This window comes from Microtus ochrogaster, chromosome 7 (genome assembly GCF_000317375.1).
Source record: "Microtus ochrogaster isolate Prairie Vole_2 chromosome 7, MicOch1.0, whole genome shotgun sequence".
Lineage (NCBI taxonomy): Eukaryota > Metazoa > Chordata > Mammalia > Rodentia > Cricetidae > Microtus > Microtus ochrogaster.
Genome location: NC_022014.1, coordinates 25,085,189 through 25,109,269, shown reverse-complemented (window position 1 = coordinate 25,109,269; position 24,081 = coordinate 25,085,189). Strand labels below are relative to the sequence as shown.

The 24,081-nt window shown below is 38.9% G+C and overlaps 1 protein-coding gene and 1 pseudogene across 1 annotated transcript; one reads left to right on the top strand and one right to left on the bottom strand.

The window, feature by feature from the left end:
* The first annotated feature begins 481 nt into the window (after window positions 1-481).
* LOC101996295 lies at window positions 482-5,161 on the top strand (annotated as a pseudogene).
* A 3,541-nt stretch (window positions 5,162-8,702) lies between these two features.
* Window positions 8,703-9,641, bottom strand: LOC102000874 (olfactory receptor 1500-like). The gene has a single exon (XM_005349582.1). It carries the CDS (start codon window positions 9,639-9,641, stop codon window positions 8,703-8,705), a length of 939 nt encoding a protein of 312 aa, XP_005349639.1.
* Between the last annotated feature and the right edge of the window lie 14,440 nt (window positions 9,642-24,081).

The following is a 24,081-nucleotide window of genomic DNA, read 5'->3' as shown; positions in this document are numbered from 1 at the left end:
AGTTTTAAGTGTACAGATGAGAAAAAGACCTTTGTCTGCTCCTCTGTATATAAATAATCTGAGATTCTGAGAGAAATGCTAGTATCTACAAAATTACCAGAGCTGAACTATGGAGAAATCCCCCAAGAGGAACTCAATAGAAATCCCCCAAGAGCCGGGCGGTGGTGGCGCACACCTTTAATCCCAGCACTCGGGAGGCAGAGGCAGGCGGATCTCTGTGAGTTCGAGACCAGCCTGGTCTACAAGAGCTAGTTCCAGAACAGGCTCCAAAGCCACAGAGAAACCCTGTCTCGAAAAACCAAAAAAAAAAAAAAAAAAAAAAAAAAAATCCCCCAAGATGAACCACAGAGGTTCACCACTGTAGAAGGTGTTGATTAAGACAGGCTTTCTGGCAGAATGGAAATGTGAGTTTTGGTGACAATTAATGTCACTTCCTATTCTCTGCTATGTTATCTCTGAAACAACCCTGATAGGAAAGTAAATGGGAAAGAAAAAGAATGTTGCAGAGTTTATCAAGCTGGGTCTCACCTGATGGTCAAAAGCATTGTTTATAATAGTTTTACTCATCCACCTTGGGACAAGGGTAGGAAACCTTCTCGTTGTGGCAATAGTGATTGCCAGTCCCTCTTTGGACTCCCCAATTCTTATTCCTTGCCTAATTGTCCCTCATGGATACTGCTTATTCCACTGCCATCTTGCCTTACAGATTGGTTTGTGATATAAAAAAAAATCAACTCCTTCACAGCTTGTTTAGTTCAGCGTTTTGTGTAGCACTTATTTGGTGGTGCTGAGGTCATCATTTTGATGATGATGGCCTATGATCGCTATGTTACAATCTGTAACCCACTGTACTATTTGACCATCATAAATTGTCAGGTTTGTGTTGAAATAAGAGCGGCGAGGCTGTGAGCACCCGCACCCGGCCGCCCACATGGCTAGCTTAGCTTATGCCCCGAAATAATTACACGGAAACTGTATTCTTTTAATCACTGCCTGACCCATTAGTTCCAGCCTCTTATTGGCTAGCTCTTACATATTGATCTAACCCATTTCTATTATTCTATGTAGTCCACAAGCTGGCTTACCAGGAATGATCTTAACCTGCGTCTGCCTGGAGCAGGAGAACCATGGCGACGACTCCCCCTCAGCTTCTTTCTCCCAGCCTCCTGTTCTGTTTTCTCCGCCTACTTAAGGGCTGGCCTATGAAATGGGCCTAGGCAGTTTCTTTATTAATAAGAAATCACTCCCACATCAGGTTTGTATTCTCTTGCTGTTGGCATCCTGGGCTGGAGGATTCTCATGTTCTGCCTCAAGTCATCTCAGTGTTTATACTTCCTTACTGTGGACCTAATGTTATTGACCACTTTGCTGTGACATGTACTCATTTATTGGGACTTGCAGGCACTGACACCTACTTCCTTGGCTTTACTTTAGTTGCCAATAATGGAGCAATGCCTGTAGTGGTCTCTATCCTTTTCCTTGTCTCCTACGGAATTATTCTAAACTCTCTTAAGAATTACAGTCAGGAAGGGAGCCACAAAGCCCTGTCCATCTGAAGATCCCACATCATAGTGATTGTCCTCTTCGTTCCCTGCATTTACATGTACGTTAGACTTGTATCTATTGATAAATACATCACTGTATTTTTTCACAATTTTCAATCTCATGTTGAAGTTATGCTATGTTATGTTATGTTATGTTATGTTATGTTATGTTATGTTATGTTATGTTATGTATGATGTGTTAATTTATGCCCTGAGAAACTTGAAATTAAAAATTGAATGATAATGTTTTGGAGTAAAATGGTAACTAAAGATATAATAAGAATTTTTCCTCACTGAACATACTAATGGGAAAGAAAAAAAATCAGCAATCAATTTTAACAGTATGAGTTCCTGTGTTCTGCTTTTGTACCAACACTTGGCATTGTGAGAAGGTTGGTATTTTTGACAATGCAATGAGTATAAGAATGGCATTCACTGTGATTCTAGTGTTCTTTATTGTTACTGTTGTTGACCATATCTTCATAATTATTATGCATTCCTCTTTTGTTATCCTGTATATTTATTTTTATCCAATTTTTAATGAATTGTACTTCTGTTACAATTCTATTGATGGGTGGTTTTGGCTATACTGTGAACTAAATACTTTTTATATATCACAACATTTCTTGTGTTTTGTGTCTCTATTGCCATGTAATTTGAAGAACAAAAACTTGTAATTAAATTTACTGTATAATAATTTAAATAGTGTTTAGCATTTATCAAGGAAATAAGTCATATTTATATTGAACATATTTTGTTCAGAAATACATATCTGTCTGTGGGACCAGCTTATTGTGGGATGCAACATGCCTGGGCAAGTAGTATATAAGAAAGCAAAATGGTCAAGTAATAGGAAGCTAATCACAAAGCAAAGTTCCTGCATGGTCTCTGCTTTTGTCACCGGCTTTAGACTTCTGCCTCAGGTTCACGCCCTCGCTTCCTTTCATGACAGACTACATACAGCTGTTAGATGGAATAAACAATTTCTCCCCAAGTTGATTTTGGTTATAGTGTTTTATCCTAGCAATTGAATCTTAATGCACACAAAAATAGTTTTTAGAAGTGGCCCACCCAGACATGTATATTAGGGAATATTGTGGTGGCATTTGAATATTTGGGGTAGAAAGTTATGGGGGTATGTAGAGCTCAATGGGATGTTCTATGAGGTCTTGAAAAATAAGACTGTTGACAGCAATGCTAATGGTGCAGGACCGGCTTGTGAAGTTTCAGAGGGAAACAAAGGCTCTATCAGGTATATTACATCATACTTTGAATTAGGAATCCCTAGTTCCTGTCAGTTTGAGAAGAAGAATTGGCTCTGACTAACAAGACAACAGAAACTCTAAATTGAAGCTTTTCTCTTGTTAGTACAGTATGTAATGGTCATCTGTGGTTAAAAAATCAGCTGTGATTACGAAGAGTTCAAAATAATTGAGGCAAAATCTGGGAAAAATTTTTTCCTGGTTAGCACAAAGATGCACAGAGGGAGCCAAGGCTGTTCTGTGTGCTGGCAACTTCACTTGATAATGTGTAAGAGCTTCCCAGGTGCTACTGGTTTTGAAGGCATGAAGATGCTGAGATTTCGTGCCATGAGAGACCAGGAAAGGCCATTGGTGAGAGGGCAGCCTCAATTGCAGTAGAAACCCGAGGACAGAATGTACCATAAAATGGTAAAATTGTATTTATATATGTGTTATCCTGCATAGCAATTTTTGTGATACCACATGATCATATTTAAAGTCATTTTGAATTAGAATATTTACTTTCTTGCTATGTTGATAATAAAAGTATTGCCAACACATTTATATAAAATACTCTCTTCCCCTATCTGGTTGCAATCCATGTTCATCATACTTTATGTAGAAGTATGAATATGTTTATGAAATGTGTTAATTTAATTGGTTATTCATTACTTGGTACTTTATTTTTATGATAGTTAATATGGAATGGATGCTTAAAATAAATCTCACACTAGCTCAGAATTGAGAAATAGATGGTTATTAATATAGGGGTAAACTCACAAATCAGAATTCTCTGCTTGAATGGAGAACAGAGATCGAATCCAGCAATCCGAAAGAGCAGCCAGGGAAGAAAGAAAAAAGGGGCGGACACAGGCTCTGCATCCGATATATAGTATAAGAGGCCACGCCCCAGTAGGCAGGTAGCCACAAGCTGTAAGATTTCCTACAGCACCCCTTTTGTTTAAATAAGAGAGTTCTAAGCCCAATACAAAATTATATACAATAAGAACAAATATCCTATCCTAACTAGTTTAAGTATCGTATAATAAATAACTTGGCCAAGTCATGAGAGGAAAGTAACTAGTCTTCAACCCCATCAAAGATCTGAGAAGGGAAATAACATTACTTGAGTAAGCAAGAAGTACAATCAAGCAACTATCAAAAAATGTACAACAAATGAAAAAGACAACTGGCTACCTGGGCCATCACCCAAAGTCTCATTTGCAACGTTGGAGCAATCAACTTTAGCTAATGCCTAGAATAACTGACTGACCATTTTCAAAGGCAGGAAATTTTTCAAAACCATCTTACCCTGTCTTGGCAAGATTTGGCAGTCCTGCTTATCCATTTTTGGATACTATATATCTTGTCAGTGGTCAATGCATGGGCATTTCTTTGCCCAAAGGCCAGTTTTGCCAAAAAGAAAACAAGCTCCAAGTGGACTGTCTTTGGTGCCAGGAGCAATTGTGTCTCACTTCAACAGAAACCTAAGTTATTTATATGCCATTTTCTTTCTACATCTCTTTGAAGTGGTTAATTAGATTTTAACCCACAGTGAAAGTCGTCTTAGTAATGATTTTATTAAAACATATTCCGGCATTAAAATAATTTCAAAGTCCCCATGAAAGTAATTAGCTTATAAACCAATAATAAATTAAATGTAAAAAATGAGGAAAGTAATTGACTTCTTCACCATATCCTAACATTCTTCAAGAGAAATTCTTTGTTTCAAGGATTCCACACAATTTTTTTGTGTTTACTTTATTAAGCAGTACCATAATCTTAACAAGTTCAATATGTCTACTTGGCTTAGGTTTGACTTGATATTGTCTTGCTAATGCCCTGATGTGTTAATTATGTAATTTATTTGAGGACTCTTTGCTATTTTGATGTTGGCACTTAGAACTCTAAACATCCTCAGATTGCTTTCATTATAATCTACAGGTTTTTGTGTGTTATAATTTCATTCAACCCTAAGATTTATTAAGTGTCCATCTTGATTGCTATAGTGATGGATTTATAACTATGTGATGTGTTATATAATCTCCATAAGTTTGTGAGCTTTAGTTTATTGTGCTTACATAGAATATAATTAATTATTTTAATATTTCTTAAATTTTTGGGGAGGGATTTTTGAGACAGGGTTTCTCCGTAGCTTTTGGTTCTTGTCCTGGAACTAGCTGGAACTAGACAAGGCTGGCCTTGAACTCACAGAGATCTGCCTGCCTCTGCCTCCTGAGTGCTGAGATTAAAGGCGTGCACCACCACTGCCTGGCTATTTCTAAATTTTTTAAATATTTTTGTGACCTAATATATTCTATATTTCAGGGAATGTTTCATGAACTGCTGGTAAATGTGTCTCCTGCAGTGTTTTGATGGAGTGGATTTGATTTCCTTTGCATACTAAATTAGTTATTGTGGAGATGAATGGAGAAAAAAGAAAATTGCAGTAAGTATAGCAATTAGTATTAAGATGACAGAGAGAAAGTAGAAGGTGGGAAACAGAAGAAGTAATTACTGAAGCCCAAAAAGTTAGGAGGGAGACAATTTTGTCTAAAAAGACTAAAGAGTGAGAGGTTAAAAATTATGCTATTAGGTAACGTAGAAAATACTATCTTTCAGGAGTCAGTGGAAGGTACCTTGTAAATCAGGCCCAACTGTATTTTTGGAGAAAGGAGAAAGCAAAATGAAGAATTTAGAAGAGATTGGGGAAAAGTAAAATCAAAACAAAACAAATGGAAAAAAAAAAAAAACAAAGACAAATGCAGAGAAAGGACAGAGCAGAGTCCAAATGACCTTGGTTTTCAAATATTATAATTTGCAATTTTTCTGTTCACATTTAAAAATTTTCAAATCATTTTGGCAGTTAGCTACTCATTTTGGCAAGATGCAATCTTTTATCTTGGGATAATTTAAGGGAAGAAATCTTTTTAGGGAGATTAAATTTTAAATTTTTTTCAAGTAATGTAACAAGTCTATTAAAAATACAATAATGGAGAATAAGACAATTGGCTATGTTGCAAATATAAACAGAAGAACTGTTTGCCTGGATTAATGACTCAAGAGGTTTCTGGGAGCTGAAATCTGCCAGAGCTATGGTTTCTTCATTTTGTATTTAGTCCTTAAAGTATCATGTCTTTCGCAGAGTTCATTGTTTAGGGGTAACTGGAAAGTCTCAACCTCCTGGCAGCGTCCACATAGAAGAACACGTTCTAAACGAGGTCATCAAATTCAAATTGTTATTGCAAGTCAGCATATTGACCTTCGTATAGATGTTGATCTTGAGAAAAAATATTGATGCCCCTAGGCCTGTTTCTTAGTTCTATATGCCTAGCTTCCTCTGTCTACCAAGTTCACTATTGTAAGTGAGGATCAGCTTCCAATATTACTGTAGCTGAATCTTTTTAGTCTTGGGGGTTGCCCATGAATTTAACAGCTGTTTCACATAGGGTGGATGCATACCGTATGAAATGAGACTTCTTTAAATCTCCTCGAATCTATTATTTCTGCAGTATTCTATTCCCTTATATCCTCAGTGGTATCTTTCATCTCCTAGTCATTCCTGTATAGTAACTAGGTAAACTAAGATTGGTTTTCTAATAACCTTGGATCACTCCTCTTCAATTTTATCATGCAGTGGTGTGGTAGATTTTTGTCTAAATTCTCTTGTCTGTGTCTGAGTATTTTTCTTATTTTTATTAGTAGGTCATTTTTAAGGCTTGCATCTTATCAGCTAATTTTTTTCTTATTTTATTTAGTAAATCTTTCTAAGAATTGTGTCTTATCAATCAAAATTTCACCTTTGGTACATTAATCAAACCACTTTTATGGATAAAATATGAATTACCAAACTGATAGTAATTATAAGCAACATTACTCAATCCCAGATAAGTCAGTTATCCCTTCACTTATGTTTTATACTTTCAAGTCATCAACAGTAGTGCTATTGAGTTTCCTATTCCCTGCATTGTGACATTTGTCATTCTTAATATAGGAAAGATTTCTCTTTCTAATATTGCTTAACTTTCTCCTTAAGAATTTTCCAGGTGTCTTACCAAATCTTCCTATTTCAGCTTGTCTGAAAGCAGTAATGTCAGCAGTGAGCTCAGAGTTGCTTCTACAATTTCAGAGTAGGAGCCCACCGTCTGGGGTCCCCACCAGTTGTGTTAGTTCTTGGAGTAGAACCTCATATTGCCATCAGTCACCTCCTGCATCACAGCATGGTGTGTTTTTTCTGTTTGTGTGGTCATGCGACATGTTGTAACACCAGAAGAGTTTTTTATGTTGGCTTAGTGGATGCACCTGAATCTACTGCTATTTTAACTGCTATTTGTGTCCCCATAGCCTCACTGTTAGCACCTTGACCCTCACCTATAGCCTGGTGGATTTCTTGTCTTGCTAGCATTGGATTGCCACTATTGCCAAATGTAGGTGTGTACTAATTCTCTATTGTTCTATTTACTGATAAAACTAAGTTAGATTTTGGGTGAACACCTACTAGATCAGAGAACCAAAGAAGAAGCCACTTGACCTTCCTTTTTGGACAGAAACTCATCACAGGAAGCATCTTTCTACTTGTCTCAAACCAAAAGATGATGAATCTCTTAGTCCCTCCTTATGCCTTCCTGTGTATGTCTTCATCCATCTTCCTGGGTCCTTAGTACTTTATATGACTAATTCCTGTCAACAGGTTACTGGCTCTGACTCAAGATTGATTTTCATTAACATAGTCTCAGCTTTCATAGAGAGATCAAATATTCACAGCAGGTTTGGAGAGGGTGGAATTGGAGAGTTCTGAAGAGGTGATTAGGAAACAGTGACCTTTCAAGGTAAGGTATAAACCTGGTACAAGGGAAACGCCCACAAATTTTAAAGCATGACCCCCCCTTCCAGGTAAAAATTCTAGAAATAATGAATATGTAATGCAAACTGGCCATCTCTTGTGATTAGATTGTTGACTACCCTAATTGTCATCAGAGAGTCTTCATCCAGTAACTGATGGAAACAGATAGAGACCCACAGCCAAATATTAGGTCAAACTTAGAAAACCTTGATGAAGAAAGGGAGAAAGGATTGTAGGAGTCAGAGGAGTCAAGAACATTACAAGAAAATCCACAAAATCAGCTAATCTGGCTCATTAAAAGTCACAGATTCTGACCCAACAACCAGGGAGACTGCATGGGACTTACCTGGGCCCTTTACATACATATGACAGCTGTATAGTTTGGCCTACTTGTGGCACTTCAAACAATGCAAGCAGGGGCTGTCCCTAAGGTCTTGGCTTGCTCTTAGAAACCTATTCCTCATACTGTATTGTGTTGTCTACCTGTAATACAAGGATAGGAACTTAGTCTTAATGCAACCTGCTATTCTATGCTTCGGTTGTTACTGGTGGGAGGACTGCCCTTTTTAATTGATTTTTATTGAGCTCTGCATTTTTCTATGCTCCCAGACCGCCATTTTTGAACAGAAAAAGGGAAGAAGTGGATTGAGAGAAGGTAGAGGAAAGGTGAGGAGAAGGAATGTGAGGAGAGGAAGGAAGAGAAACTGTGGTTAGGGTGTAAAATTAATAAATGAATTAAATAAAAACAATAAAAACAAAAACAAAGAAACAAAAATATCAATCAAATGCAGTTAGTTCCACCACTGGAAGTCTTACCTTGCTACAAGAGATGACCAATTGAAACTCCGTATACCCCATTGCTTTGTTGACCTCACTATGATCTCCCTCATAGTTATCAGGGAATTTTGACTACACTAATTTTCAACACTTCTATTCAAATGTTTTCCAATTCCAACCCCATCTCCAAGAACTCTCTCCTTTCATCTCATCTTTTCACTCACTGATACTGATTCCTATCGCTCCTGTCTCCTTCCACCACATTTCACCAGCAAATAGCAAGCCCAAGTGCTACCATTACAAAGAGATATTCTTATCATAGATAACTCTTCTTAGAGCCCTCTTCATATCACTGTTCCTCAAGCTGTAGATGAAAGGATTCAGCATGGGAGTCACCACTGTGTACATCATGGTCATAGCAGTCTCCTTCACAGTAGAGTTATTGGATGATGGACATAAGTAGAGACCAATAATCGTCCCATAGAACAGTGAGACTACAGACAGGTGGGAACCACAGGTAGAAAAGACCTTGTGTATGCTCTGGGTAGAAGAAAACTTGAGAATGGAGGAGACAATCCTTGCATAAGACATAACAATGAGTAGGAATGGTACAATAATGATGGGCCCACCCATGATAAATATCATCAACTCATTAACAGAAGTATCTGAGCAGGCCAACTTCAGGAGTGCAGATATGTCACAGAAAAATTGGGAGATCACATTCTTCTCACAAAAAGACAATCTAGCCATGAGTAGGGTGTGCATCATGGCATGAAATATGGTCAGCATCCACAATGGAATCAATAGACTAGCACAGAACTTAGGGCTCATGATGCTGGTGTAATGAAGAGGGAAGCAGATGGCCACATAACGGTCATAGGCCATGACCACAAGAAGGAAGCTCTCCATGTCTCCAAAAACCATAAAAAAGAACATTTGTGTCAGACAGTCCGCATAGGAGATGAATGGGTCTTGGGCCTGCATGTTCTTCAACAATTTGGGCATTGTGACAGAGGAGAAGCAGAGGTCAGAGAAGGACAAGTTGCTGAGAAACAAGTACATGGGAGTGTGCAGATGGGAGTCCAGGAGAATGAGGATGATGATGATGAGGTTCCCCAGGACAGTGGTGAGGTACATGGCCAGGAACAGGGCATAGAACAGGTGCTGGTGCTCTGGAGGGATGGCCAGGCCCAGGAGGAGGAACTGATGAATGACACTTTGGTTGTTTCCCATCATGATCTGACCCTAATGACTTTAAGAAATATAATTAACAGTTTTATAAACTCCCAGTGGTTGAATATGTATGTTCATAGACCAATTCTAGTCATTCTTTCATTTCTTTACTTTAAAAAGATTTTTTTCAATTTTTTTTATATTCTTTAATCTTTATAATTTTTGCTCCACTACAACATGCAGCTTCCTAAGTTGTTCTTGGTAATAGGTTGCATACAAACCCAGTCCTTTAAACAGTGTTGGCAACTGCCCCACCAATTCATCTCAATGACCTAATAAAATCAGAAATGTATTTTTACACACATGACATGTCGTAAGTTCTATAGTTGTTAATATTACTCTCATCAAAATGATTGTAACCTTTATATCAAAATATGTTCAGTCAGTATAGGCAAGGATGGCTTTTCTAAATGTTGCTTTATCATGTTCTAATAGCCTAGTATTGCCTAATGACTCATAATTGCTCTGTTATACAAAAGGTATTGACATATCTACTCCCTGCCTACCTTCTTATTCTAGGCACCTGTAGTTCAGCTCATTCTACAGTTTTATTCTGTGAATTTTCTTAAAGGATTTTTGTACACACAATTTCATCATTTTAAAAATCTTCCCCAATATACACAAATACTTTAATGTGCTAGATTACCATTTAAAAGTCAGATGTACCTGTCTTTCTAACCTACAGAATTCACTACCTCATTGCTAACTAATAATCATCCTTGTTTTTTTAACAGCCATCAAATACTCAATACATCCCAAGAGAAATTCTCTCCTCCATTCCAAAATCTTTCTCCCATATCTCCTGTCTCTCATAATGTAATAAAAGGTATTTATTTTATTGCACTTCATTTTTTCTTACTTTGAACTCTAAACTATAACATCCTAAATATTCTTATTTTCATCTTTCTCTTACCAGACATTTAAAACAATCCAATCATATTCTTAGAATTGGACACCACAATTTCTTATCTGAAATATTTTAGTCAGCATTAATTCCAACATATGTCCCATGCTTCAACAATATTTACTTCAGTATATTTAAAACACACTAGCATTCTCTGATGGAAATACACTCTTCTCTCTCCTGATATGTTACTTAGATGACCATCTTGTTCTTAGGGGCAAAATTCCTAACATGTGCACAACCAATACTTGTTTGCCTGACTTGTGGCAACCTCTACAGCCCAATATGGCCTCACATGGTGCCTGTATTCTTCTCTTCATCAATGTACTTCAAATTGAAACTTGTGTCTCCATAATTTTGGATTTGATATTCTCCATGTCTATCACATCCTCTCATTTGTGGTGTGACTTATCCAACTTATCCTTCCACAATATGACATGACATATGCTAAGTTGAATTTTTCTTGTGTCTCTACACACAGTAACACCTGCAACATCTTGTATAATCTCATAGATTCTGATGGCCCTGAGCAGAGCTATTGTTGCCAGACTTAAAATTCATGCAAGAAAGGACATGCATGCTCTTATCCTGAAGCAAGTACATCCTTGCTTCGATGTGACCCAGTGTCCATGAATATTTTCTGGATGTCCTGTAGCCGGAGACATAGAATCTTAAATTTAAGGCAAAAATGCACATTAAATCAAAATAATTGCTCTTCTTTAATCTCCCAAGAATATAAATTCACTAACCTTGAGATTTTACCATGAAAACTTGATACTCTGTGATTAGTTTTACAGACATAATTGTATTTATGGAAAGTGTTACGGTTGTAGAGATATTTTTCCTTTTTTCAAAAATACTAATGAATCAAAACTTTTGTGCTTCAATTCATATGATTCCACAGATAGTGATGTAGGAAAATAATTATAATGAATATTCATGAAGACAAAAACAAATATGAAGCAGTAGATATGTTTAATCCTTCACTGAAATTGATCTTCATATATTCATACCTAATTATTTAATGTGATAGTTAATTATTGTAGGAAGTAGTATAGATCTCGATAACAATTTGGGTCAAAATGATCTGCTGCATATTTCAGGAAGATGGCCTATATACGTAAATTAGTAACTCACATTATCAAAGAAAGTAACTCCAATCTCTAATAATGTAATAATCCTCACATGAACAGCTGGAAAAGAGACAAAATCTACAGTTTCTCAAGAAACATCATCCAGACTGCCTTGGATTTGAAACTGTAACCTTCACTCTTTACAGGGTCTCTCTAATCTACAGACTTCTCAATTCCCAATTATGTGAGCTTCATCTTGAAATAGTTTCTTGTCCTGTTCTGGTTTCTTCTACATCATTCTCTCTAACAAATCCCAGTCTTTATCAAAGCCGGCAGAGAAAATCAAGGAGAAGCACAAAGAAATATAAGGACAGAGCTTGAGCATTTAGTTCAGTGTTACTATATTTACCTAGCATGCCCAAGGCCCTGAGTTCACCTCTAGATGAAACAGACAAAGAAAATTAATGACACCCAGGGAGTGGGAAAATCCTTTCACTGACACTATCTGACTGAGCTCAGTTGGTGGGGTCTCCACCCCGCTAAAGGTCACTAGGGCAGCGGCATTAAAAATTTCAATATTCTGAGGTTATGTTTGGTGACAAAGGAAGAGCACTACAGGAGAAATCATGCACCTAGTTTCTCAGTACTATTCGTATTCTGTGAATAAGTAAGCTCATGTCTCATGTAACAAACAGATATTGCAAAGCAGAGGCTATCTGAGAAGCTTACTGCTGATGACCTAATGGACTTCACTTCTTCAATTGTTCAACTCACAATTCTTTTTTTTCTTTTTTTTAATTTATTTATTTATTAAAGATTTCTGTCTCTTCCCCGCCACTGCCTCCCATTTCCCTACCCCTCCCCCAATTAAGTCCCCCCCCTCCTCAGCCCGAAAAGCAATCAGGGCTCCCTGTCCTGTGGGAAGTCCAAGGAACCTCCACCTCCATCCAGGTCTAGCAAGTTGAGCATCCAAACTGCCTAGCCACACACTGAGACAATGGGGATGTTCTACTGGGAACTCACCAAGGCCAGCTGGCCTGGGTCTGGAAAAGCCTGGGATAAAACTGGACTCTCTGAACATAGCGGACAATGAGGACTACTGAGAACTCAAGAACAATGGCAATGGGTTTCTGATCAACTCACAATTCTTGATCTCAATAACAGACGAGAATCTCCCATTGGACATGGTTCTAGCAGTTAATGTACATGAAAGTCGCCTGGGATTCTTTGGAAATACAGACTCTGGGTTTGAAGCTGACATACAATTTTGTAAATGGACACCCAAGTGATATCAATACTCTGGTCAGCATTGTTGCAATAAGGAGGAAGCTCTTTTTGATAGGAAATGTGATCAAAGTTTACTAATGTTCTAAAACCAAAGATGGCAAGTGTTGCAAAGTATGGAAATAGCAAAGAATATTATCATACCTGAAAACTTCCAGTCATACTGTCATAAATCTGGAAATACAAGTTCAATATGTAGGAAGAAGGTAGATACCGCATGGCAATTGATTTAGAATGACTGAAGATAAATTAAAGTCCCTGTTTCAGACCCTGGTCACATTTATTCCTTAAAAGCTCAGGAAAGGACAACCTGTGTAATCAACACCTTCTTACATGCCCGCTTCTAGCCTTCTCTGGACCCAAGGGCTCTGCATCCCTGAGGTGTCCAGATCCTGCATAACAGATTAGAGATATAATAATTACCCAGGACCAATCTAGTGCCAATTCTTTCGAACCCCTTAGGTGGGGACTGATGACGGCCTCTGATCACTCCTGAACATACCTAGAGGAAAGTAGAAACAGGGAGAAAATCAGATGCATAGTTTACCTTTTCTGTTCAGGCAATGTCCAGCATCTATGTGTGCCTCCAGTGTAGATTTTTTGAGTCAGATAAGGGTGGACCATGTAAAAACCACTGAAGTAACTGTAAATACTTTTTGTTTAAAGAAAATGGTGCTTTGATCTAGATTATTATTGTGTGAATATGGAGTTGTTCATAGTTTTCTATTGTTACGCTAATTTTATTGAAACATATAGCATCCCCCTTTCTCCATTTTTTTAGTTTGACTAATGGCTTCTTTTAATCACTCTACTAAGAGGACCAGCTTTTGGCTTTATTGACTCTCTTTAACATTTGGTTTTTAATTTCAACTAATTCTATCTGTTTGCCTTTCTGTCTGTTCATCTGTCTGTCTGTGTTTGTGTGTATATGTGAGTGTGTGTCTCTCTACGTGTATTTTCTCTGGTCCTTTGAGTTCTTAACATAATTAATTTTAAATTGTTTTTTATTTTCTAAACTTTGTGTTCTGTGACATATATTTCCCTCTAAATTGTATGTTTACTGCTTCCCCAATAATTTTGATAGTTGTATTTTCTTTTTTATTAATTTTTATTGAGCTCTACATTTTTCTCTGCTCTCCTCCCTGCCTCTCCTCTCCCCTTCAACCCTCCACCAAGGTTCCCATGCTCCCAATTTACTCAGGAGATCTTGTCTTTTTAAACTTCCCATATAGATTAGATCTATGTATGTCGCTTTTAATTTGTAATAGTCAGAACCTGGAAACAATCTAGATGCCCCTCAACTGAAAAATGGATAAAGAAAGTGTGGAGTCGGGCGGTGGTGGCGCACGCCTTTAATCCCAGCACTCTGGAGGCAGAGGCAGGCGGATCTCTGTGAGTTCGAGACCAGCCTGGTCTACAGAGCTAGTTGCAGGACAGGCTCCAAAGCCACAGAGAAACCCTGTCTCAAAAAAAAAAAAAAAACAAAACAAAAAAAGAAAGTGTGGCACATCTACACATTAGAGTACTACTCAGTGGTAAAAAAAACAATGACATCTTGAATTTTGCATGCTGGTGTAGGATGGTCTTTTTTTATGTGTTGCTTTTATTGGTTGAACAAAGAAACTAACTTGGCCTTTTGATAGGACAGCAGCTTAGATAGGTGGAGTAGACAGAACAAAATTCTGGGAGGAAAAAAAGACAGTAAGGCAGACTCCATGGCTCTCCTCTCTGAGATGGACATAGGTTAGACTCATCCTGGTAAGCCACAGTCAAGTGGTGATATACAGATTATTAGAAATGGGTTAATTAAGATGTGAGAGTTAGCCAAAAAGAGGCTTGATATAATGGGTCAAGCCCATTATATATTATAAATGAATACAGTTTTCCATGTAATTATTTCGGGTGTAAACTAGCCAAGAGCTGGGTGGTGGGAAGCGGCCCACCACTCCTTATTGCAACAGCATGCAAATGGATGGAAGTAGAAAACACTATCCTGAATGAGGTAGCCCAGACACCCACAAAAAAAACTATTATGGTTTGTACTCGCTCATAAGTAGATATTAGCCATAAACAAAGGACACTGAGACTATAGTTTGTAATCCTAGAGATGCTAAATAATAAGGTGAACCCAAAGAAAAACATATATAGACCCACATGGAAATTGAAAACAGACAAGATCATGGGATAAAATTGGGGGGTAGGGAGTAGAAGGAAGGGGAGAAGGGGAAGGTTAAGAACTTGAGGAAATGGGATAGTTTAGATGGAGGAAGTACAGATATGAGATCAAGGAAAGAGATATCTTGATTGAGGGGGCCATTATGGGGTTACCAAGAAACCTTGCTCTAGAAAAAAATGCCCAGGAATCCACAAGGATGACCCCAGCTAAAACTCGAAGCAATAGAGGAGAGGTTGTCTTAACTGGTCTTGCCCTGTAGTCAGACTGATGATTATCTTAAATATCACCATAGAACCTTCATCCAACAACTGAAGGAAACAGAGGCAGAGACCTGCATTGGCACATAGAACTGAGCTTCCAAGATCCAGTTGAAGAGTGAAAGGAGTGAGAGTATGAGCAAGGAAGTCAAGACCATGAGGGGTTCATCCACTGAGACAGGTTGCCTGAGGTAATGGTAGCTCACCAACTCCAACTGAACTGGGAGTGAATGAGCATGGGAACAAACTAGTCCCTCTGACTGTGGCTGACAGTTGGGGTAGACTGAAGGGGCACTGATAGTGACACTGGGATTTGTCTCTACTGCATGTTCTGGCTTCTTGGGATCCTATTCTCTTTGGATGTATACCTTGCCCAACCTAGATGTACTGGGGAGGGCCTTAGACTTTTCACAGGTAGGGGTGCATTGTCCTCTCTTAGGATTGGAGGGTGTGGGGTAGGAGGGTGTGTGAAGGGAGTGGGAGGGGATTGCGGGGAGGGGAGGGAGTGGGAATTCAGATTGGTAATTTTTAAAGTAATAAAATAAAAAAGAGCTATTAATGACCAGTGATTTCTATCCCATGTTAATTTAGTTTTCATTGTTGGTAATGTTAATTTGTGTGATTTTTCCCTTCTTTGCCATTGCTGCTATAAGAACATCAATTGTCTGTGTTTTTGCTGGTGTAACCAACTTCCTTCGGTTGGAGTTTTCCTTTACTATTTTGTGTAGGGCTGGGTTTGTGGCTAGGTATTGGTTAAATCTGGTTTTGTCATGGAATATCTTGATTTGTCCTCCTATGGTAATTGAAAGTTTTGCTGGGTATAGTAGTCTGGGCTGGCATCCATGGTATCTTAACATCTGCATAAGGCTTGACTATGACCTTCTGGCTTTCATTGTCTTCAATCAAGTCAGGTATAATTCTGATAGGTCTACCTTTATATATTACTTGGCCTTTTTCCTTTGCAGCTCATAATATTCTTTCTTTACTCTGTATGTTTAGAGTTTTGATTATTATGTGTCTAGGGGACTTTTTTTGGATCCAGTCTATTTGATGTTCTGTAAGCTTCTTGTATCTTCATACGCATATCTTTCTTAAAGTTGTAAAAATTTTCTTCTATGATTTGTTAAGTATATTTTCTGTGCTTTTGAGTTGAACTTCTCCTTCTTCTATACCCATTATTCTTAGGTTTGGCCTTTTAGTAATGTCCCATATTTCCTAAATATTTTGGGTTCAGCTTTTGTTAGATGTAATGTTTTCTTTGACTGATGAGTCTTTTTCCTCTATTCTCTCTTCCATCTCTTATATTCTGCTGCTTATGCTTGCATTTGTAGTTCCTGATCATTTTCTCATGATTTCTGTTTCTATAATTCCCTCAGTTTGTGTTTTCTTTATTGTCTCTATTACAGTCTTAAATAGTTTCTTTCATATGTTTGATTGCTTTTTCTTGGTTTTTTTTAAGGGATTTGCTGATGTCTTCCAATTTTTGTTTGTCTTTTCCTCCATTTCTTTAAGGGAATTTCTCATTTCCTCTTTAAGAGTTTCAAACATTCTTCTGAAGTTATTTTTAGGTCATTTTCTTCTGCTTCATCTATATTGGTTGTTCAAGTCTTGTTGTTGTAGGGGCTTTAAGTTTTACTGGAACATATTGTTCTTTATGATGTTACGTGTGTTCTTATCTTTTCTACTCATCTTTTCCTCAAATAGCTTTGGTTGGGGCTGTCTGTGATTCTGTTGATTAATCATCTTGGTGCCAGTGAATCCAAGGCTCAGATGGTTGCTCCTTGTGGTACAGTCAGTGCCACAGTTCTGGTTACCCTGGTGGTCACTCCATGTTCCTGGAGATCACTCAGCACTCCCGGGGTTTATTCCATTGCCTTGGAGTTTGCTGTCTCAGGCCTGCTCTAGCCTAGGTTGTCAGCTCAGACTGTTTCTGTAAATGTTTCTTGTCTTTATCTGTTCTTGCAGAGGTCCCTGTTTTGGGGTTGGTCTTGCAAAGGTCTCTGGCTCTAGTCTACTGCCTCGGAGTTCTCAAGATCGGGTGCACCCAGACCTACAAAGGACCTGGCTCAAGTTTATTCCCTCTGAGGTCCCAGACCTATGTCTGGACCCACAGAGATCTCTGGTTCCTGCCTACTCCCTCAGAGTTCCCAGATTTACACACAGACTGGCAGAGGTCCTGGCTCAGGCCTAGTTTCTGGGAGGTCCTAGACTCACACCCAGAATCACAGGGGTCCTGGCTTAGGTCTACTCCCTTGAAGGTCCCAGATTCACAAATAGACCCTCAGCAGTCTCTGGGTCTGTCTCATTCACTCAGCAGTTACTCCCTGTACCTGTTCTGGTGGAGTTCGCTGTCTTAGGTCTATCTGCTCTGAACCAGGATGCTGGGTCAGTCTTGGTCCACCAGTGTCCCAAGACAGGATCACCTGGCTCCTGCTCCCATGGAGCTTGCTTCTTCAGGCCCATTCTGGCTTAGGTAACTGGTTCAGTCTCACTCCTGTGGAATTTGTTGCCTAATCCCACTCCAGCCCAAGGTTGATAGTTATATTTTCTTTCGTATCATTTAAAGTATATTTAATAAGTCTGGAAAACTTAACTCTTTTATTATGACATAACAAAGAAAAACAAGAAAAATAACTAAACTGTTTATATATTGTGGATCATGTGATCAAGCTATTCATAGGCAACACAGTTGTTCATGCAGAATTCTAGAGAATCTGGAAAAGCATTTTAGAATTACCACTCTCACAACAACACAGGATACAAATCTGAACGAACATACTAAAATATTGCCCAATAGCTAAAAGTATGTTATTAATATTTTAAAATAAATCTAATTCTCCCTCACACAGGGGAATACATTCCAGTACCTCAAAAGATGCCTGAAAGCCATGGTAATATAATAATTTTGTATTGTAGAGTTTTTTTTCCCCATAAAAGGTTGCCTAAAGTTTCACTGAGAAATTAGGCACACTAAAGACTAACAGTGACTAATAATAACAATTTCATTACTCAAAAATATTTAACCATGTCACATATTCAAACATATTTCAAAAATAATAGTTTACTATTAAATACATATTAATTATTCCATTCACATTTCTACTTTTGATCATAAGAATTCCTATGCAACCTAGGGAAATATGGTGAGTGACCCAGGCACTGTGGTATAGTTTTAGTCTGCCAAGTAAGCCTCATTGAAAATATACTTTAACATCCCTATATAAGGCTTCACAGCACAGGAGTTGAGTTAGTACTAAAGATGGCAGAAGAGCCACTTCATCTAGCATTTGTTAGCATTTTTTAGCTAACAAATGCTAGATGAAGTTATTGTAGGGGAATGTGGTACAGAATGGTGTTTGATATCCTGACTTATCAGGAAGCCAGGATACGCTTTGAGCCTCAATAGGACAACTCTGGAGGGGTAGTGCTGCAATAGGACAGCTCTGGGTGAGGGTAGAGCCACAATAGGACAGCTCAGCAATGGAGCAAAGGTGTTCTGACTACCAGGATGCCAGTCTACTTAAAACTGCAATAGGATAGCTCTGGAGGCTGTAGCTGCAATGGGACAGTTCAGTCCTAAAAGAAAGGTGTCCTGACTATCGGGAAGCCAGGCTACTGAAAGCTGAAGTGCAGTGGGGATGGTCTTCCTGCAGGATACAGGGATCCTGCTCTTCTCCTGGAGAGCTGCTATAGTTGAGTTCTGCTGTTTCCTTACCGGAGCATTCTAGCAGAGCTATCTGCTTCTTCTGCCCAAAATGTTTCTTCTGCTGACCCTCTGCTAAAGTGAAACCCACTGCAGAAATGAAGCAATCTCCTCCATCTCCAGCAAAACGTTATTACTTTTCCTCAGCTGGTCTTACTCAGCCCCCTTAAGGAGCTTCCTAGCAAGGTTCTTCTGTTCTGTTGGCCTTGCTAAGCCCGGCTAGGGAGCATCTCAGCAAAGTTTTTCAGCTCAGTCCCCTAAGGGAAACATCCTGGCCAGGTTCTTCTGCTCTGTGCTGGCAAATGAGGGTTGTCACACAAGACTCTTTTGAGAAAGAGGTTTATTTGGGAAGGAGGAATCCAGGAGAGTGGCTGCCTCTGCCAGGGAGGGATTAATGACAGCTCTTAACTGAAAGGATGGAGAGGCTTGTATAGGGCTTCTTAGGGGCAGAGTTTTCCCAGGGAGACAGACAGGGGATTGGTTAGGATTTCCATGCTCAGGGATTGGTCAGTTTAACTGGTCAGGGGCAGAGATGGCTTGACTTCGTGGCCAAACTGTGTTTCTTTCACTGGTTCTTTTTAGGTTTTTGACTCTAATCTTAGGACCAGGGCATACTTCTTTCACTGGCTCTGATTCTAGGGACAAAGAATCTTTCTTTGATGCTAGTTTCAGAGCCAAGGCACATGTCTGGGTTCGTGGATAAAGATGTTTCTCTCCCTGGCCCAGGTCTCAAATACAGGGTGTGTTTCATTTCTCTGAGTTCAGAGTCAGAGTGCTCAATGATGGGTCAGTTTCCTGCTCCAGTTGTCCCTTTTTCCCTACAGTTATTTCTGGGATCTCCTACCAGATGGAGACTGAGTGTATTCAGATTTCATCATACTATAAGGGGCAACATATCATTCAAAACCATGAACTGTTAATCTCTGGGATTTTCCATTTAATACTGTCAAACTGTAACTGAGTGTAGGAAGCTTAAACTGTAAGTCTGTATTGCATTCACAGGCAGGAAATACATTGGCGAATGTTGGCATTCTGTCATATAGCACTGTGTGTATGAAATCTGTATTTTCAAAACTTAAAAATATAAATTAAAAACATAAAAGACTTAAAACATATTTTTGACATATCATTTTCTGGGTGGTAAGGTTAAATTTTGTCAAGATTTCATCTCTTCAAACACTGATTTCAATAGCCAATTAGATTACCATCATAATTCCAACAAAAATCATTTGTACAAATTGATGATGCTATTTTAATGTTCATATGTAAAGCAATTAAAATTTAACCTTTCATGTTGTTTTTCTTATTTCAAACTAGATTTTTTTCATGGATTATATTCTTATTATGATTTTTTCTCCATCTTCTTCCACATAGTCCTCTAATTCAACTTCATGATTCTTTCTCCATCTCTTTAGAAAACAAACAGGATATTATATAAAAGAAAACAAAAGAAAAATTACAAGAAATACATACATAACACCCAATCAGTAACCATAACATATAAGGCTTAAAAAATGCCCGCCAAAGCAGTATGTGACAAAAATAATCTCCAAAATATATCATAGAGTTTATGTAGGCTGTCAGCTGCTGGGCAAGGGTATTGCCCTTATGTGTGGTTAGTATATCCAATGAGACTCTATTGGGCAAAATTAATTTTTTCCCTTTTGAGTTGTCAATCGGAGATAACTTCTAGACTACAGATGGGGGATCATGTCTACTTCCCCTTCCCTGTGGAAACAGAGTCCAGTAAGTACCAGCATTGGTGGTACTTCCTACCAGAAAGTCTCTCACCTGACGGCCAGCTGCTGGGATCTGTACCAGAGGAGTATAATTCCACCAGAGTTTGTGTCAGGGCCCAGATGCCTTGATGAAACTGACATGAGAAAAGAAGAGGCATAGAATGTGCTCTGGGGTTAGGGCCTGGAGGTTGGGGCATTTCAGATGGAAGAAAAGTTACTCACCTGTTCTAACTGGTAAGGGGGCACGTGTGCAGCTTGTGTGTTGCAGGAGAGTGCTGTCCTTAGGGAGGATGCTGGGGTAGGTGATGGTGAGCAGTGGATTGGATCTTGTGGGAACAGACTCCAGTGGGTGACAGTAACAGTAGTGTGATCTGCCCACAGATATCTTACCTGTTTGGCTGCTGGAGTCTGCACCAACTTATTTCTGTTAGCATGTTTGCAAGGTATGTTTGTGTAGTTCTATGTGCCAATAATTGATTTTTTATTATCAGATAATATGTCTTTGTACAGAATGCATTGGCTCTTTATTTGATTATTGTTTGTTTTTTTATCAACTTACAGACAATGAGTAGTACAACTTCTGTGAATGTTAATGTACATTCATTTGCTTGAATATATTATTGTAGGTATGTAGGTAGTCACATGGTAATTCTACATTAAAATGCTATTTTGCCTTCTTCATTTTTAATATATTGTAAATTAAAAACTATTCTTGTCTAAACTAGCCCACAAGGTATTTGGATTCCTCATGAAATTTTATTACACTTGATTTTATTCATAATCTGCTCAATGCCCTTTTTACCCCATCTCTCAATCCCCATCTCTGTCCTAACCCTGCTGGAATTCAATATTCTCTCTCCTATTTTCATATTACATGTACTCTGTTGTCCTTCTGCACCTCCCTCTAAGGCCTGCAATTTTCCCTATCACAAGCATACTGTAACTTCTGCCATGTTCAGTTGATATTCCTGGTAGGGTCCTGCTCATTTTAGGGAAACAGAGGAGTGGCTCTAGGGGAGAGGGAAAGTAGAGGAGGGTCTGTGAGGAGATGAGGGAGGGAAACTGTGGTTCGGATGTAAGGTATGAGAGAAAATAAATAAATAAATTGTACTTGCATAAGGAATAAAACAATACCATTTGATGGAATCCCACAACTGTTGTAGCTATGTGCTCAGATGCACAATTTCCCTTTCATATTGTAACTCTATGTTCAAATTTTGAGGATCTGTCTAATATCTTTTACTAGAGCAGCTACAGTAATTCAAAGGCCCATCACTGATATGTGGGAGTTCCATTTCCTCTCTGCGGTCTCATTTTGCAGCCAGGCTGACCTTACAGGGTCATACTGTTCAATGAGACTGACCCCACAGGTCCTGCTGTGCAGCGAGGCTGATCTCACAGGGTCTCACTGTGTAGCCTGAGCTGATCTCACAGGATCTTCCCATGCAGCTAACCTGACCTCACATTTACATTAATGCTTTTTTCTGAGCCTCAGAAGTACTGGGATCACTGGAATAATCCATCACACAAGTGTAGGAGGCCACTTGTTCCTTTCCCAGCCACCCGGACTCCTGAAATAATCACACAGAAACTATATTATTTAAATCCTTGCTTGGGCCATTAGCTCTAATTTCTTACTGAATAACACTTACATCTTAATTTAATCCATCTCCATTAATCTGTGCATCACCATGAGGTCATGGCCTACCAGCAAAGTTTTAGCTCATATGTATCCGGCAGCAGCTCCCTGGCTTCTCTCTTAACTCTGCCTTCTTTCAGTTGACTTTCCCCCACCTAGCTCTACTCTGCCCTATCAGACCAGGCCAGTTTCTTTATTCATTAACCAATAAAAGCAACACATAGACAGGACTTCCCACACCACACAAGCATTGATTTCTAATTTTGTGTGTGTGTGTTCTGTTATTCAGTTTAACTTTCTTGTTATGCAACTCTTCTCTGAATGTAGATGACAATGGGGGCTGAATGAAAAGCCATTGATAAAGGCACTGAGACTTGTTTCTACTACATGTCCTGGCTTTTTAGGACCCTACTCTGTTTGTGAAAGACCCTCAAAGAGGACCTGTTTCTCCAATGAAGACCCCAGAACCAGGACACTCCGAGACCAGACCACAGGATGCAATTAGCAAGAGGTTTATTGAGTAAACACAGGTACCTGCAGGGGGTCCGAGTCCAGACCACAGGATGCAATTAGCAAGAGGTTTATTGAGTAAACACAGGTACCTGTGGGCAGCAAAGTCTTTCGGAGGACTTTGCACGCCTGCTAACTGGAGGGCAGGCTTTTTATAGGGAAAAGCAAACAACAAGTTTACAGAAGCAAAACAAAAGCGTGGTTATCGTTCGATCGGAATGAGGCGGGGGCATGAATGGTTTCTTCTCTCAGCATGGATGTTTGGCAATAGTCATCCTGTTCCTATCTTTATAGATATCCTGTTTTGCAGTCAACCTGCTTTGTTGATGTGCTATCTTATTGACATCCTTGCAGTCTCCCTATCTCAAGACATCCTGCTCTCTCAAGCACATGGGATGTTCTTACGAGAGCAGGCTGGCTGCTGATCCAGAGAATTTTTTAAAGCAAACAGGACTTTCCCCCAGGAGCATGCTAGCTGCGGGTTTTGAGGAGGGGGTCTGTAGGGTCTTTCATTTGGATGCAAACTTCCTAGGCCTGGATGTAGGAGGGAGGGCCTTGGACTTCCCACAGAGCAGGGTTCCCTGCCCTCTCTTAAGGAGGGAGGTGGAGAGAAGAGGGGGAATAGGGGAGCAGAAGGGGAATGGGAGGAGAGGAGGAAGTGTAAATTTTTGAATGGAAACAAAAGAAAAACAATTAAAAAAGAAAAAAATAGAACACAAATAACTCAAATAATACTCAAATAACTATAGGCATAGCTAGAAAAGAAAAACCATCATCTACAGCTATAAATATTTATTAAAAGTCTTTGAAATTCAAAAAAAAAGAACAAAGAGAAAACTATGTAGGAACAAAAGACTTCAAAGTGTGCATGTTCTTATTGAAGTTTATACAGAGGCTCAAGTAGAGATGTTCACCAGGCAGTGAGAAGCCCTAACAGCAGGATATGTTTCACCTGGAGTTGGATGTCAGGGAGGTCAGCAGAGCATGAAGAACTGGGTTTGTATATCATCTCCTAACAAGAACAGCTGAGAAAATAAATGAACCACAGTTATTCCATGCCATAGTGAGGTAAAGAGTATGAACAATAAAGTTCTTTCTGAAATAAATAAATGAGACAAAAGAGTTGAATTGGTCTGTGATTTAACACATGCACAACCA